General features: G+C 41.2%; 1 protein-coding gene across 2 annotated transcripts; it reads right to left on the bottom strand.

Moving 5' to 3' along the window:
• Positions 1-268: 268 nt before the first annotated feature.
• PPP1R17 (protein phosphatase 1 regulatory subunit 17) lies at positions 269-11,762 on the bottom strand (the record flags this gene model as incomplete). 2 transcript variants are annotated; one of them, XM_081244233.1, is made up of 4 exons in its annotated part: positions 269-339; positions 6,414-6,566; positions 7,846-7,998; positions 11,681-11,762. In XM_081244233.1, the coding sequence occupies 4 exons, from the start codon at positions 11,760-11,762 to the stop codon at positions 269-271; spliced, it is 459 nt and encodes a 152-aa protein (XP_081100359.1). The 2 variants fall into 2 exon arrangements, with proteins under 2 accessions (XP_081100359.1, XP_081100360.1); XM_081244234.1 differs by lacking the exon at positions 7,846-7,998.
• Positions 11,763-16,528: the final 4,766 nt, after the last annotated feature.

Below are 16,528 nucleotides of genomic sequence, written 5' to 3'. Positions count from 1 at the left end.
CCAAGTTAGGATGATCTGCTTCCTTTCCACTGCATCAGACAATGAAAATTCAAGAAGTGGGAATAGAAACTAGATTCAAAAAAAGAAGAGGAAGACAAAGAGGTGACTGGCAATCTGATATAGTATGCCTCCTGGGGAAAATGTGTCTGGATCTTAAAGGCAGACTATGACAAAATGAGAGCAGAAACAAGTCTACTTTTTCTAGGTCGCCATAGGGAACCAATCTAACCTATTTACAGGTGGTCTCAGGGGAAATATCTTTAAATAGCTATTTGTCACCATCTTTTTCATCATCTTCCATGATCACTTTGGGTCTCTCGTCCCTGAGCAGTGTCACACCTGCAAAACAAAGCACAGATCTGCAATTAAGTGCCTCTAATTAAAATATTAGACGACCTTACAGCATAGACAGTACACAGGAGCATGGCGACGCAGAAACGTTTGAATGTCTGCAAAGCTAACTGCTAAAGGTGCCAACAGAGAGGGAACTGAGGGGCCTTATGTGGCCTTCCCAGAGGAGCTGTGGCTGAGTGAGAACACCGTTATGGTTATAAGAGATGCTCAACCTAGGAGTCAGAGGCAACTTTCACCCCCTTCTCTACATTCTACGTTTAAGCTTACAGCAGTAGGATGGAAGCATATGGATTTTGGAGCCTAACCGCTTTGGACTCATTTTGCCACTCACTTAATCTGTGTTGGGCCAGATAACACCTTCAGACCTAAGTTTTCTGATATGTAAAATGAGGGCATTAATATTTATATTAAGGGTTATTGTGACAACTAGATGAGAAGTATGTAATAATTCTTAGCACAGTGCTACAGCCATGAGCAACTCAGTTCTTCCTCTCCTTTCACAATTTGCTAGTTTATTTTCCCTTTGAAAAGAACTGGTAAGCCTCATGAAGTCAAACTAAACATATTTTACTAACATCTGGGGAAAATATTGAGCTGAGACTCTGAACATGCTGTTTCTGAATGTCAGTGCTGGTAGATGATAAATTTTATGTGGTTTAGAGCAAAACGAGAAAATAAGGAAAATGCGGTGAATTTTTTTCATACAGCTATATGGCTACAATTCTGTCCTTTATTTTGAGATGATTCTTTTTCTTATTTTGGGGATTAAAATATCCTTTCTTTTATGAAATTTTAGGGGTGTTAGATGGTTGTTTTGTCAGTATTCTTACTAGGAAAAATTCGAAGTTGCTATCCCGGTGTTAGGCTCACAATATCTTGTTTTTAAAAGTTTACTAGTCTGTGGAATTCAGAAACCTGAGCACCATTTTCTGGACTGATCAGCCCAGAAAAAACTATCCAAGGAGGTCTGGATGGTTCTGCTCATCCTGTGAATTGTGAAATCGGTTGTTTTAATAAAAGGAAAGGGAGCTGTGATTCAGGGCCAGTCCTCCATGGTTTCTGTCATCCCACTCCAGTCAGTCAGCTTTGTTTGCCCACCACTGCCTTGAATCACTCCCCACCCTTCTCAGAATTAGAGACCTTTCTGTTCATGAAGCATTTCATAAAGATCTAAACTTGAGGGAGGAAAGCTGTGCACCACGAGAGGCCTTTCTACAACACTGGACTCCATTCAACAGTGGCAAATTGATGAAAACTATGTGTTGATCTTAATGATTATTCATTTGATTCAGTCCCTAGTCTGTTCATATGGGTTCTTTACCAATTAGCTGATATTTATTGGAGGAGAAAAACAATTTCAAGAGTCTGGCTGAAAATAAGGCTTTTGCATAAATCACTTATGAAGCAGAGTGGGAGATATTTTCTCTTATACCAGTTGCACAGAGGTTTGGATTTTAATTTAGAATTAAGGCTATCTTGATAGAAGAACGTAGAGTTAGCTATGCTGAGACCCCCAAGCAAACAATCCTTCCATCCTTGATATTTCTTCACATTACACCAAATTTGGGTGGGTTCAATGTGGACAGGAGCCTTTAAATTCCCAGATCCTAGTCAACTTTCTGGTTATTTTAAGTATCCTTGACACCTAGTTGTACAAGCATCTGGGCCAAAAAAAAAAAAAAAAAAAAAAGCCTGGGTTCAGGGAAGGGAGGAGGCTGTTAAATCACAAGGTCAGCCCTTCCCAAAGTGGGCTAGGTTTTCCACAGGGACACAGGAGATACTTTCAAGTGGAGGTGAACTAGAATTTATATTAGTATAATTAAGCATTCATTTTAATGTCTTATAATGAAAAATATATGGTAGTTTATCAGAATCTTGATTTCATGGATATCATTGCTTAGGATGAGGCTTAAATCAGTAGCATGTATATGTCATCACTGTGTGCTTATCCCTGATGCTTCATATCATTGCCTTTGGTCATTTGAATGAGATTTAACAAACACTAGTCTATCTGATTTAACCCAGTCCTGATCCTCACATTTTCCTGTATAAGCAGAGGTGTATTATTGGAGAAATGTGCTCTAGAGCCAGAAAGCTTTCCCTTCATTGGCCACTGAACTTGGAGCAGGTCACGTAACCTGTCTGAGCCTCAGTTTATTCGTCTGTAAAACTGGAGGAAGCATAATTTGTATCTCCCACAGGGGGTGATTCCGCCAAGATAGATTTAGCCCAACATTCTTTTATGCTTCAATCACACCTTACATGAACCTCTGTTAAAGTACTTTACACATTGTAGGAATCACTGGACAAGACATCCGTCTCCTTACCAAACTATGAGATTCTCAAAGGATATTCTAACATCTAGCACAAGACTTGGAATATAGTAAGGATTTAGAAAAATGTCACTTCTTTCCCTTCCACTCTCTATGTAGAAGAGTTTAGGGGCACTTGGTTGCTTCTTAGAGCTTGATGTGTTTTTAAGGCCAAAGCTGTTAGTCCAAGGTCTCTAAAGGGTCAATTAGCCCTGCAGCAAGCTGTTTAGGCCATGATCCCCGCCAGAGCACCATCTAAAGCCAGTCACCTGCATTACAGGTGTGTGCAGATCTAAGGCAGCCAGGGCTAAGACACCACCACTTCTGGTAAACCAAACCAGAGAGAGCGCTCTATTCCCGGCAGGACAGAAGAGATGTCACTTTCAAAGGACACATCAGGCTCCTTTCTACAAGCACCATATTGAGCTTTGATCTCCAAGTGTTCACAGCTCATAGGCCAATTTTTCAGGAAGTTTCTCTTCAATGCTTGCAGCCTCATTATTCATTACTTTCTCCAGTTCCTTTTGCCACAGACCTCAACTGAAGACTCCACTGCTTCTTAAGCAGGTCTCGGCTATGCAGATCTGACCAATCCCAAACCAGTGCTCCCTGCCCTGCAGTTCCTTGGCCTTGGCAACTGTGGGTCACATTGAGAGCAAAGCTTGGGCTGGCAAGGAAGCCCGAGATGCCTCCTCACTGCTCAGAGGAGTTGTCTGATGGTTGGAAGCTGTCAGAGAAGCTCATTAACCTCAGGGAATGAAGGTAGTTAGCTAGAGATTTAAAGAAGAGAGTGAATCCCTGTCCAGCCTTCACTTGCCAAGGGCTAATGAGAGGAGATGTCTCTGGAGTGCATTTTCCTGTGAGTTCCTCTCAAACCCTTATTAGAACCAGTGTGTCTCTCTGAACCTCTGCTGAAGGCTCTATTCTTATCAGCCTAACTAGCATTTCGATTACTGCCAAATCTTTAGATACTAAAAGGCTCTTCAAAAATAAAGTACTTCAGCTAATATGCTAATGAAAGCTAGAATCATAGAACACTATCTATAATTGCACATACTTGCAACCCAAAGATTTGCTGATTCAATGACTTCCATAATGTATACAGGCCACTGCTCCAACTCTTGTGTACTTTGCACTGTTTGATAAACATTTTTTATTTGTCCGGGAAGCTGCTCTCTTAGGATGTCGATATTGGGACGTAAGCAGCCTTCATTCCCAGAGAAATAGAGCTTAACAGTTTAGGAAGTTCCTTGAATCAGCAGGGTTCTATGGAGAGGTAAAATACTGTGACTAGAAAAATTCTCACCTTTAGAAATGATTTAACTTATCTCAAAGAATATAAGGTTCTTGAGGACACGGGGAGGGGGAAGGGTAAGCTGGGACGAAGTGAGAGAGTGGCATGGACATATATACACTACAAACGTGAAATAGATAGCTAGTGGGAAGCAGCCGCATAGCACAGGGAGATCAGCTTGGTGCTTTGTGACCACCTAGAGGGGTGGGATAGGGAGGGTGGGTGGGAGGGAGACGCAAGAGGGAGGAGATATGGGGATACATGTATATGTATAGCTGATTCACTTTGTTATAAAGCAGAAACTAATACACTACTGTAAAGCAATTATACTCCAATAAAGATGTTAAAAAAAAAGAATATAAGTTTGAAAAGAGTTAAAGGTGAACTAACATTTATTGAGGACTTTCAATAAGCCAGGAACTGTGCTAGGTGCTTTATATACTTTATTTAATTGTGTTAACAACCTTGAGAGACAGATTTTATGGTTCTCCTTTCAGAGATGGATGAAAGGAAGGAGGCTCTTAGGGTCTGTTTCCCAAGGTCACAAAGCTAGAATGGAGCAGAACCAGAGATCAAACCTACACCTGTCTGACTCCAAAGCCCATGTTCAGTGCTGTGTACTAAGGTAACTCTCTGACCGTCAGTATTTTTATTCCTCTACTAAGTCTTCCTCTAGAAGGACTTCAATAAAAACAAATACAAGAATGAGCAGAAAATAATCAGTCTCCTAATGGAGAACCTGAAACTGCTAAGCCATGATTGCCAAATGGAATATCTAATGAACAGATACTTATTGAGCACGGCTATATAGGAGGGAGTGGACCAGATATCAAGGTGAATACCAGCAACACAGGGCAATCCCAGGCCAATTCTCATGACTTCATCGAAAAAGTCTTTGATGTAAGTCAATTTAAATAACAGCTACCACAACAGCAACAAAAACAATAAGGACAATACTAAAAGAGAGGGCCAAGTCTTGGTATTTGCATGCCCAGCTCTAATACAGAGTTAGTTCAGAATAAAAAGTATTCATTTTGGCCTTGGAGGGGTCTGTTGGCAGAGACTTCAAGCTGGCTGAGTCTTAAAAGGTGACTAGAAGTGGGGCAGAGGCAGAGCTTGGAGGAAACGTGTGGTGGGTTGAAGGGTCAGTGTAGGAAGGGATGCATGTAGCCTATGAGAAACATGGCCGAGGCAGGTTCAGATCCTCCCAACTGGTCCTTGGTCCATTTCTCCAGACAGGTGCTTCCTCATGCTCCATTCCTCCTTGCCTGGCTCTTCTCAGAGGTCAGTACCCCTGTCTGCTCCCCTGACTGTCTTTTCATGATGTGTTCTGAGCCGTCTTTCAATTTTGTTATTGGATGCAATAATGGGAAAATACAGTTTTATAATAATGACTAAATCTCATCTCCTCCCAAGTGTCCCTTCGGGATTGCTAAAATGCTACCAGTCTAAACCATAGCATGGTGCGATGAAAAACTGCTCACAGATGAGACAGACCTGGACGGGAGCCTCAGCTCTGTCATGTGACAGTGTTTGAACGTGAGCATAATTTGATCCATTCATCAATCGTTCTAATCATCCCATCATCAATTAGCCCATCAGCCATCCATCCATCAATTTCATCAACAGAAGACTTTAGAGTAGCTAAGTTACTTAAATTCTCTCTCAATTTCTTTTATCTGTAAAGTGAGATAATAGTTATTGTGTTATTCAGCTGATTTTTGAAAATCCACAAGACATGTAAACTCAGTAGCTAACATTAAGTAGGGTGTCAATAAACATTAGCATATTTTCTCTTCTGCCATTCTCCCACCCCCAACTACTATAGAAAACAAACACACACTCCGTCTTATACTCTAACTGTGATTGTATGTGTCTTTCTCCCCAACTTGTACATAAAATTCTCAGGGACAAGACTATACCTCACATGCTGGCTGCCCTGCCCTATAACGTGGGGTTGTGCACATAGTTCAGCAAGATATTTTGGTTTGATTTGACACATATTAAGAGAGCTATCATGATTTCTGCAGCTTCTCTCCCTTTCGCTCTCTCTTTCTCTTCCTTTGAGGATTTGGTAAATATATCCAGGTGTCTTGAGAGACTCAGCTGTCAGCCATAGAAGGCAAGATTCCTGGAAGCCTGGGGAGGAGGGTATTTAAACTCTTTTCAAGGACCCACTGACATTTCTATTTCATTGGCTCAGTGAATTCGACCAGTTCTGCTGAAGCATGAGTTATGCTCTGATCCTCACCCAGCTCCAAGTCAGCCCCAGGGGAGCGGCCAATGAAGGTAAACCTGAAAGGCAGCTGTAAATGCTGCTCCACCCCTGGGCACTTCTTTGAGACACAGATTGCTGGGCCAGGACAAAGGCCATGCCTCTGGCACCTCCAGATGGTAAGGCTCTTGACCTGTTTCCATCACCCCCTGAAAATGCCCTGCACCAGCTCTTTTACCTGCTGCAAAGGGGGACACGTGCAGGGCAGGTGTGTCTTTTCTCCGTGGCTTTTTCTGTTCCAGGTCAGTATTATGAAGAGCTGGATTCATTTTGCCTTTTGGATGTCTCTCTTGGACATCGTATCTTTTAATTAATTGTTCTGAAAGCACACCTGCATAATTAGGGGAACAGAGGGAGAAACAGGGTCAAATACATGCATCCATATTTGCACATACACCTGGTGATGGTAGTCAATAGATCTTTTCAAACATCTTAATCAAAGCAGTTTCTTTAAAATAAGAATTAGTATCTACTGAGGCTACACTAGGGAACATCACTTGTGCAAAGGATTTTACATGTCTGATTTCATTTTAGCCTCACAAAACCCTGAGCAATTTAATATTACTACCACCGTCCACTCGCTGAGGAAAGTGAGGCAAAGACCTGTGCCTGAGGAATGGAGCCCAGGTCTGTCTGCTGCCAAAGTCCACCCCCATTAGAGCGATGGGGCCTTTGCTGTTCCATAAGCCACGGGCTACACTCTTCACTGACTTAATTAGCCCTCTACTTCCACCTACCTGCCTACTCTCCTCTCTTCTACGCGTGAGAGTTTTCTCCATCTGTAGAATGGAGAAAACTCTCTAAAAACAGCCTCCTCTATAAAACTGTCCAAATTCACTGCCCACACTGAGCTCCCAGGGTCCTTATCTGAGGACCTCCGTTATGATGTTACTTCTTGCTGTGTATTTCAGCTGTTTATGTGTTTCTCTTATTTCTTATAAAACTGAAAGGAAGTTCCTTTTCAGAATGCTCTGTGTTCTATTTGTTTTGTATCCCCCTGAGTGGGTTGTGAATAGAGAGGACATTAAATAAATGGCCTGGAGGGAAGGGGTAAGGGAAATAAAACGTTTGGAAACAAGAGAGTGTCACATGCCACACGCACGGTTGTTATAGAGACTCGTTAGCTGTTCACCAGACTGTTTTGCTCTTCTGGGCACACAGCTGGGCTGCATTTCTCTGCCTCCCTTGCAGTCGGGTGAGGGTTGTGACGGAAGGAAGTGTGTGTGCCACTTGCAGGCTTGCCAGTTCTCCACTCTGTCTGCCCTGGGCCTACTGGATGCCTGCAGTGACTTTAGAAACCCTGTAGTGCTGACGTCCATCGACTCGAGTCCCTGTGGGACTGTTTGGAGCACAGCCTGCCTCTCCCACCCCCAACTTCCACTGATGAGGGAAAAGTAAACTTGTATTGTGTTATCCACTAATATTTTGGACTATATATATATATATATATGTTATAATGGCTGGCCTTATCGTAACTAAGACAAATGTAGAGATTGTAACAATGATTTAAAAACCTCCAGATATTTAAGGAAAAATTTGTAAGACCAATGTGATCTAGAGGCAATCAGTTCCCTTTTACAGATGTGCAAACTGACCTCATTGTCCATTACCTGGTATGAAAGGTGGGATGTGCAGGGCCGGTGTATCTTTTCTCCTTGGTTTTTTCTGGTCTGACTCAACATTCAGGGTGACTTGTACATTTTTCCCTTTCCTTGGCTTCTTTTTGAGATCACAGTCCTTAATAAACTGGTCTGAAAGGTCATCTGATTTTGACAAGACGCAAAGAAAAAAAGAATATTACATAAGTGTCCAGTCATGGACTGGTTGGATTCCAATTATACCTGATGATAGGAGTAGAAGTCATTTGGTCTGAAAAAGAAAAGTGTTTATTTATTGTGGCCTCTTCTACAGCAGACTTTACATGCATAAATCATGTAATAAAACTACAATTCTGTAAAATTCCAAATGGAGAGAGCTTAAATGGGATGGATAATCAAGGCAAAGAGGAATTTTAAAATATAGTTAAGCAAGGCACAGAGTGGGTTTAAGTTACATTTCTGATGGGAGAACAGGTGTCAAATGCTCCTTCCCAATTTCCTTTGCTCAAGCCTTATTCTCTTTGGAGAGCCCAAGGGCCGGTATGGTGCCTTAGGCTCTCTTTGGTTTTGTAGTTGGGTTCTCAGTCTGTTCCTCACTGCCTTCATTTCTATGACTGGCCAAGTCACACCAGTGATTCACACTTACACTGCATCATTGGTCTTTCTAAAAAATTTTTATTTTATATTGGAGTATAGTTGATTTACAATGTTGTGTTAGTTTCAGGTGTCCAGCAAAGTGATTCAGTTATACATATACATGTATCTATTCTTTTTCAGATTCTTTCCCCATATAGATTATTACAGAGTAGTGAGTAGAGTTCCCTGTGCTATACAGTAGTAGGTCCTTGTTGATTATCTATTTTATATATAGTAGTGTGTATATCAGCATTGGTCTTTACCCTGCCCCCTGGCTTTGCAATTCTATTTGCCCATCCTAACCCCAGGTCCTCACATCTTCTTATTCATCTCTTTATTTTCCTCAGTCCCCTGCATTACCTCACCAGAGCTTTTGAAGCCTGGATTCTACATCATGTCCATCAGATGTCATTGTATGTAATTAATTTGATCTGATCACCCCTTGCCCATTAAAGTATTCTCTCTGTTCCATTTTACTCCTCTGTGCTTTGGTTTATGTTGCTGTCCTTTGAGCTCCTCTGTCACTGTTCTAGCATTTGTTCATTCCATAATGATTTATCTCCTGCTTTAGATAGAACCTTTTTGGAGATTAAAGATTATATATCCTTTTGATAACGTTATTCTTAATTGCCTCTCCCACCAATAAATGCTTGCTGAATGGATAAATAAGTAGAGTTAGACTGATCTAAGTTCAAATCCTGACTCAGTTTCTTGTTAGTTCTGAGAACGTAGGCCATAATTTCTTTTTTTTTCCTTTTTTTTGGGGGGCGGACTTAATTTCTAGGAACTTTAATATTCTCTCAAATTTTAAGGTGAGGATAATATTAAATCGGTGTGTGTGTGTGAGAGAGAGAGAGAGAAGAGAGAGAAAGAGAGAGAAAGGAAGAGAGAGAGATAACTAAATTTGTTAAGGATGGTAAAGCATTTTATACACTTGATATATTTCATATCCTCAAAAGTGTTCACTCTGGCCATTGCTTACCCCCAATACTTTCCCCAAGGCTCAGAGGAAAGCCAACCCTCCCACTCCCACCCCATCATTGTCTTTTCTTATTAACCCTAGTCCTGGGTGTCCTTTCTCATTTTCTAAGTATCCACAGCATTTTTACTCATGTTAACACCTTTAAAGGGTGATCTAATGATTACTTATGCATATCTTCTTGGCCTTCTTTTATGACAGGTGTCCTGTGTTTTATCTCCTTAGCAACAATGAATAAATATTTGTTGAATGTATGCTTGAATGAATGAACTCAAACATATTATGGATAAGGAGCTATCCTGTTAGGATTCAAAGAAGGTGCAAGGCAGTGAAGCTATTTGTCTCTCTGGAAACTCACTATGGCCTGGATACTGTCCAGCTAGATTTACAACTATGAATGATGTTGGGGAAATTCAGAGAGTAATTGGATTTTTTTAATCCCTCCCTCCCTCCCTCTCTTTCTCTTTCTTTTGTTTATGAAAATATTCAGGTCACTTTCTTTAAAATATTGTGGATTAAATGTGCCAAACCTTTTCACTTCACTTTTGTGGGTCTAGACATAACCTGTGTCATTCATTCATTTATTTATTCAACAAACATTGATTAAACCTCTACTGTATATGCCGGCATTGAGCTAGGACTAAAAAGAAAAGTAAGAAATGGCCCTTGCTTCCAAGTTACTTATGGTCTATTGGATGTTATATCTGGATGATCCTTTGTTTTAGAAAACCCAATACGTGTGAGGAACTGACTATCAGAAATATTTAGTAACTGTATATCATTATGCCTGCCTCATCAGAAAATCATAATATATAACCAAAAAACCAGCAGCATCATTCTTCAGCCATATTTAATAGTAATAAATAGTTCCCTTTATCTAGGAGATTTTAATAATTTCATCCAATCATTTCAATTTAATAAGCATTGATTGAAATTGTACTATGTGTAAGGCATTGGACTATATGATTTTATGTTTACATGCATGCAAAAAAAGGAGATGAGAAGGGGGCTTTATTGAGTACTACTTATGTACTAGGTGATTTCACCTCATTTTAGTGTGTGGGTTGGACCAACACCTTTCCTGATTCGTCAATGCCTGTGTTTTACCAGATGTTAAATATTCACACCATCCTGAATATATTATCTCATTTAGTTCTCACACCATGCCCACGAGGAAAGGTACAATTATCCCGAACTTGCAGATGAGGAAACTGAGGTTTAGAAGGCCAGCTAAAAGGCTGAAGATTTCCCTGCTGGCAGGTTATGGCATCAGGATTAAACCCAGGCTCTTGAGTCTATGTATCTTAATGCCGGGCGGAAAATGTAATTTTAAAAATTTATTACCACAGAGCACAGTTCATTTCCCCCCATATTATACATACCATAGACATTTGTTGAATTAATTAAAGTGGCTCAGAATGGGTGCTGCCCAGCTGTGGGGTCTCTGGAAGTACAGGCTGGCTATGGACCAGCCATGTGTCACCGTTCAACCCCAAGAAGTGATTCAGGGCACCGTATAAAGAGCAAGACATTTCCTTCAATTTTGACTTTTACTTCAATTGCCTTTTTTCCCATTTTTGGAGAAATCCTGAATATAAAATATCTTGATGGTAAATGGGGAGAGGGGAGAGGCAAGGGGAGTCATAACCAGGCGAGGCATAAACAAAGGCTATGAATATGCAAAAGGCCCATCCATCAAAAGTCTGAGTGTCTCATTTTTAGAAATGGGTAGAGGCAGAAATGTTTCTGGTATTTTCATTACAAATGTTATGCAAAAAGTCAGTTCTGGAAAGGAAACAGATTGACAATAAAGCAGAAAAAGGCTATTTAAAATTCTGTCTTGATAGGCAAAGAGAGATATTTGAAATATTTTATTGGCACTGCACATGGGGTGTAAGTGTGCCGGGAAGTACTGGAAACAAGCTATAATGTCACATTCCATTTATTGCCTCAAAAATGCTCTGCCTGGGACTCTGTCAGACCCAAAAGAGAGGACAATGCCTTTCCCCTCTTTTTTTATTTCTAATGAACTTCTCTACAGTGCTTCAGCTAATATTTACATGGCAGACCCCACAGACCCATGGCTATTGCCCGTCCATCTGGTGTTGGCTGTCATCAAAAGTCACAAACTATCAGGTTTCAGGGTGCCTCCCTCTGACTTGCTTGCAAACTGAATGGCAGAGATGCCCCCTTTCTGACTTTCACCATTGACATTCACACTGGAGCATTTACCTAAGTGGCCACAACGAGGGTCAAGCTTGTCCAGTCTGTCTTCTGAGAGCTCCAGTGGCTGCATTTGCTCAGTGGACATCATCAAAGGAGGGCCCGTGTGTGGATTTCTTCTCCAGCACCACAGAAGTATAGAAACAAGTCCATTAGTACCTCTTCTGTTTATTCACTCACTTATTAAATAAGTATATCTACTGAGCACTTACTACTGTGTTCTCAATTCAATCCTATTTTTAAAGTCTGCTTCTTCTACTTAGCTACTAGAAGCTCCAAACTTAAGATTTAAGCCAAAATAAATGAATCACACACACACACACGGATTATCAGTAATTGTCACATATCAAATGTTCAATATTTGCTGTCTTTCAGAAGCACTGTGGGAGTTTCAAGAATGAACTCTTGTAAAGTCTAAATTAGAAAAGAGTTAGCTGGGAGTTACAGAAAATCTTGATTAAACCTTGCCTGTATTTTTTTCCGTTGAGTTCTGCAAAGTAAGATTATACCTACTTCACAGGTGAGGAAACTGAGGATCAGAACATCTAATTATTTAGTCACACATCTATTAAATAGCAAAGCTTGGATCCGTCTCCATTTCTGAAGACTTCCACTAGAGACCCAAGACTCTTAAAACTGTGGTTCCTTTGAATCGAAATTGAAACAGGCTTCTGGTTTTCTACCATTACATGCTTATAACTATGAAGTAATGAGACTTCTTCCCTATCCGTATTACAACAGTCGTAGAGACGTGGTAGGAAAAAATCTAGGTCTTGAAATGGATCTTTATTATTTTCTCCCTAGAGATTTCTGACGTTATAGCAAATCTGTTTCCTCTTCCTCCTCCCCCCATAGCCCATTTTTCCTAAACCGCAAATCCATTGAATTTTTCAGAGCTATTAGTTGTAGCCATTGTCCAGAAGGAGTAGAAATTCAGAATGGACATGTGTCAGGTCTGAATGAGAAATGCATTAGTTGAGATTTATAGGAAATCTTCATTAGAGTCTGCCTATATTCTGTTTCTTTTAGATAATTTATTACTCATGTCCTACCATAGCAAGAATGGTTGGAGAGGAATAAGATTAAAATGACCCAAGTGGTCCTTTTTTCTTGAGATTCTTGGATCACTGCCATGCAGAGGAACACACAGACCAATTGTGTTAACGTTTCAAGCTCACTGAATTAGTTCAACTCAGTTGTCTTCTGAGGAATAAGCCAATGTTCTCTGGAAAGGCTAGAGGGCCTCTCCTCCTACAAGCTGAGATCATTGTGTAGCAGATGGAGCCATTAACGGATTACTTGAGCCAGCTTTTAGTGTCATTCTGAGCAGACTGACTTCACTGAGTGACTTCAGCAGAAATCAATTCAGACCATTGTTTTTAGTGTTTGTATAGAGACTGCCAACTCCCTGGGACCATAAGGAAGTACGCTATTAACTTGGGTGGCCAGCCCCTACCTGCTTGTGTGAAGAGAAAAGCTATGGGACCATCATTCAGGATGAGTGGGCTCAGTGTTATTGTTGGGGTCTGGAGGCAAAGTCATTCAGATATGGCCTGTGTACCTACTCAATCTTTCATCTCTTTGGGCAGAAAGTCATGGGCCCTGTCATAGACATTGTGCTAAACATCACCCCATGCAGGAACTAGTTAAAGTATTCATTCTCTAGAAGAAGAAACTGAGACTCAAAGAGCTTAAAACGACCTACGATTAGGGGCTTCCCTGGTGGCACAGTGATTGAGAGTTCACCTGCCGATGCAGGGGGCACAGGTTCGTGCCCCGGTCCGGGAAGATCCCACGTGCCGCGGAGCGGCTGGGCCCATGAGCCATGGCCGCTGAGCCTGAGCGTCCGGAGCCTGTGCTCCGCAACGGGAGAGGCCACAACAGTGAGAGGCCCGCATACCGCAAAAAAAAAAAAAAAAAAAAATGACCTTCAATTAGTTACATACTTAGAGTCAGAGTCATCATTCGAACTCAGGCCTCTTACATTCTACTCTAGGTCCTCTCTGGCAGGAGTACCCCTCTCCTTCTCTCCAACATAATGTAAGCTGTTTTTTGTACTTGGATCATATGGCTGCTCCTATGTGCTCAATAGCTGGTTTATTTAATTTGAATCTGAGCTTTCAAGTCAAATAGATCTAGGTTAAGTTTCAGCCCTTTACCTAAAAGCAGTAATACTTTGATGAAGTGGCTAAATCGTCATGATGTAGTGAGGGTAGATGGAGCCCAAGTGCAATATAATCGTTTTTGCCCTTTCTACCTACAGTCTATTGCTGCTGTGGTAGAATTTGCCAAGGCGAGTGTCTTCCTGGTGCACCCACAGACTGGTACCCGGGGACATATGGTCCTCTCTGCCCCCATTCTTAGCCTCAGTTTTCTTATCTGTAAAATAGACTTAATAGTAACTATCCCAGAGTTACTATGACGATTAAATAGTAGCTATGTGCTTTGCACATTGTAGGTATTGAGTAAATGTCAGTCATGTAACATTCTCTATACCTTACTAGATAGCTGGCTAATGAAGACCAGCTGACGAACTGAACAATTCTAAAAATCATTGACTTTTTCATTTTCATCTAGATGCTGACCCATGGGACAGCCAGCCACCATCTGAGCAAATTGGCTTTCACAGTACTGGACTTGAGAGAAAGGAGGCTGCCCTTGAGAGACGAACTGTGCAAGTGTCAGAAGTCTACAGACAAGGTAAGCGTACCTGGTGATGAGTCACAAAACTGACACGGACAAGGTAAGCGTACCTGGTGATTAGTCACAAAACTGACACATGCCTCCTCCCCAAGGTAGCACCTAGTGTGCTATGGGGCACACATCACTATTTTAAATCAGTGTGAGGGAAAAAATGATGGTTAAGCCTCTGTTTACTAGGAGGCTGAGAGATGATTTTCACATTTGGGATTTTACTTTACAAAAATATTCCATGCTGGGCAGGGATGCATTTTGCCCATGGGATTAGAAGCTACTTTTACTATGGATGATGTCACTACAGTCTTCTTGGCTGTAAAAAAAAAAAACCAAAAACCTTCACACAAAGAAAGGAACGATTACACGGAGGAGAGAGGTATTTGGAGTTTAGCATTACCTTATTAATGATCGTCATTTTATCTGCCTGTTGAATCTTAGTATAAGATGACCCCGTCTCCCGACCCCCTCTGCATTTCTATCCTCAGTGAGAAGGGGTGCTCAGGATAATTGAGCCATTGTAAGTCAGGAGCTAGTCTAATTCTTGAACTGGGAAATGGAATATTTCTACTTCGTATTCCTGACTCTGCCCATGCATTTCTCTCTTTAATTCAGTCTCCACCCCAAGCACAGCATATGGATGTTGCTTTTGTCATGCTGCCCAGGGAATGTTTCATCATCTCCCTCAGCAGTTCGCTGTAATATGGGAAATTTCTGAAGAATCAGCTCTTTCTTTCGTACCTAAACACCTGCTACCCTGGGTCTTCAGATTCCAACCAAAGGGCTAGGGACTGAAGAGATGCTTTGTGGGTATTTTATAAACTATTTTCTAGTCAAAGATTTGTGATCCTTTAGCATTCTCTTGCCGTCTATTGGTTCAGTGTGGTCTCTGAATTTGAATACTCACATAGTGGCGACTGGGACCACCACTGTGACTGTCAGTATTGGCCCTCCCAACCTCTCCTGAAAAGCCTGGGGCCACATGTATGGTGGAAATCAGGATATTTTTATTATGTAACACCTCCAGAGGAGTCTCAGGAAGCTCCACAATCACAGGCATTACTTCTGTAGCAAAAATATGAATATTCACACTATATCACATAAATAAAGCCTGCAAAATGATTCATACCTTTCATGTCAGGTTTAGCTACCAAATGAATATATGTTGAACCTAACAACAACAAAAACTTTTGGTTTTCAGATTTTTCCATTAGAGAAGAAAGAGCTGTGGGTCTGTATTACTTTTCTCATTGTTGTTTGAAAGAATGTGGATGTATTGTTGTAGCATGTACAAGAGACCAGGTGATGGCATTTCAGGGGTTTGAGGAGGTTTTCAGGATCCTGACGCTAAACTCTTGCAATTCCTCTTGGTAATTCTTACATTCCTTTTCTCAGAGAGACACTTGTAAACACAAATACCACTGAGAGAGGAGATACATTAACTGATGTCACAACACACAGGGGTTATTAATGACAAAGGTCTCTTTCTCTTTTGAGAACAGGAGAGGAAAGGTCCAGGGAGCTGGATGCCAGGGAAGGAAGCTGGCTAAGTTGCAGGACAGGAACGCCAGAGCAGCCTGCTAAAGCCGAGGACACCTTTGAGGGAGCCTGTCTCCACTAGCTCAGAGCTGGTTCCTATTTCAGGAGGATAGTAGTGCTATTTCTGCAGCTAAAGAAGATTGGTCAGTTCACTTTAAGGTCAGAAGATGCTCTGGGCATTTTGTCCTTTCTCTTAACACTGAGTAGACTTCTCAGTTGGGTGTTAGAATATGTAGTTTAATTCACAGAAAATTCCTCACTGACTGTAAGCATTTGGTGCTGTGAGGTGATATAAGGTAGAAACGAAGGCTTGGTTGCTTGTCCCACTCTCTAGCTGGGTAAACTGGGGAAAGTTATATGTCCTCTTGGAAACTTAGTTTCCACATCTGTGAAATGGGCACGATAGTGGCTCTTCTCCAGGGTTGTTGAGAGTATTAACAGTACAATGTGTGTCAAGATCCCAGCCCAGATCCCAGCACATGCTACCATTTTAAGAATGTCAGTTGCTTTCTTTGCTCTTTTAGTCCTCTGCTTGGAATTACAACATTTACATCTAAATTGAACCATTGGAACCATTTCCTTGTCCCATCTCTGGCCTTTTCTGAAGCTAATGATGAGATAAGA

The sequence above is a fragment of the Mesoplodon bidens genome, assembly GCF_964165515.1.
Source record: "Mesoplodon bidens genome assembly, chromosome: 9".
Lineage (NCBI taxonomy): Eukaryota > Metazoa > Chordata > Mammalia > Artiodactyla > Ziphiidae > Mesoplodon > Mesoplodon bidens.
Note: the sequence above shows the minus strand (reverse complement) of the source record. Positions and strands in the feature narration are given on the sequence as shown.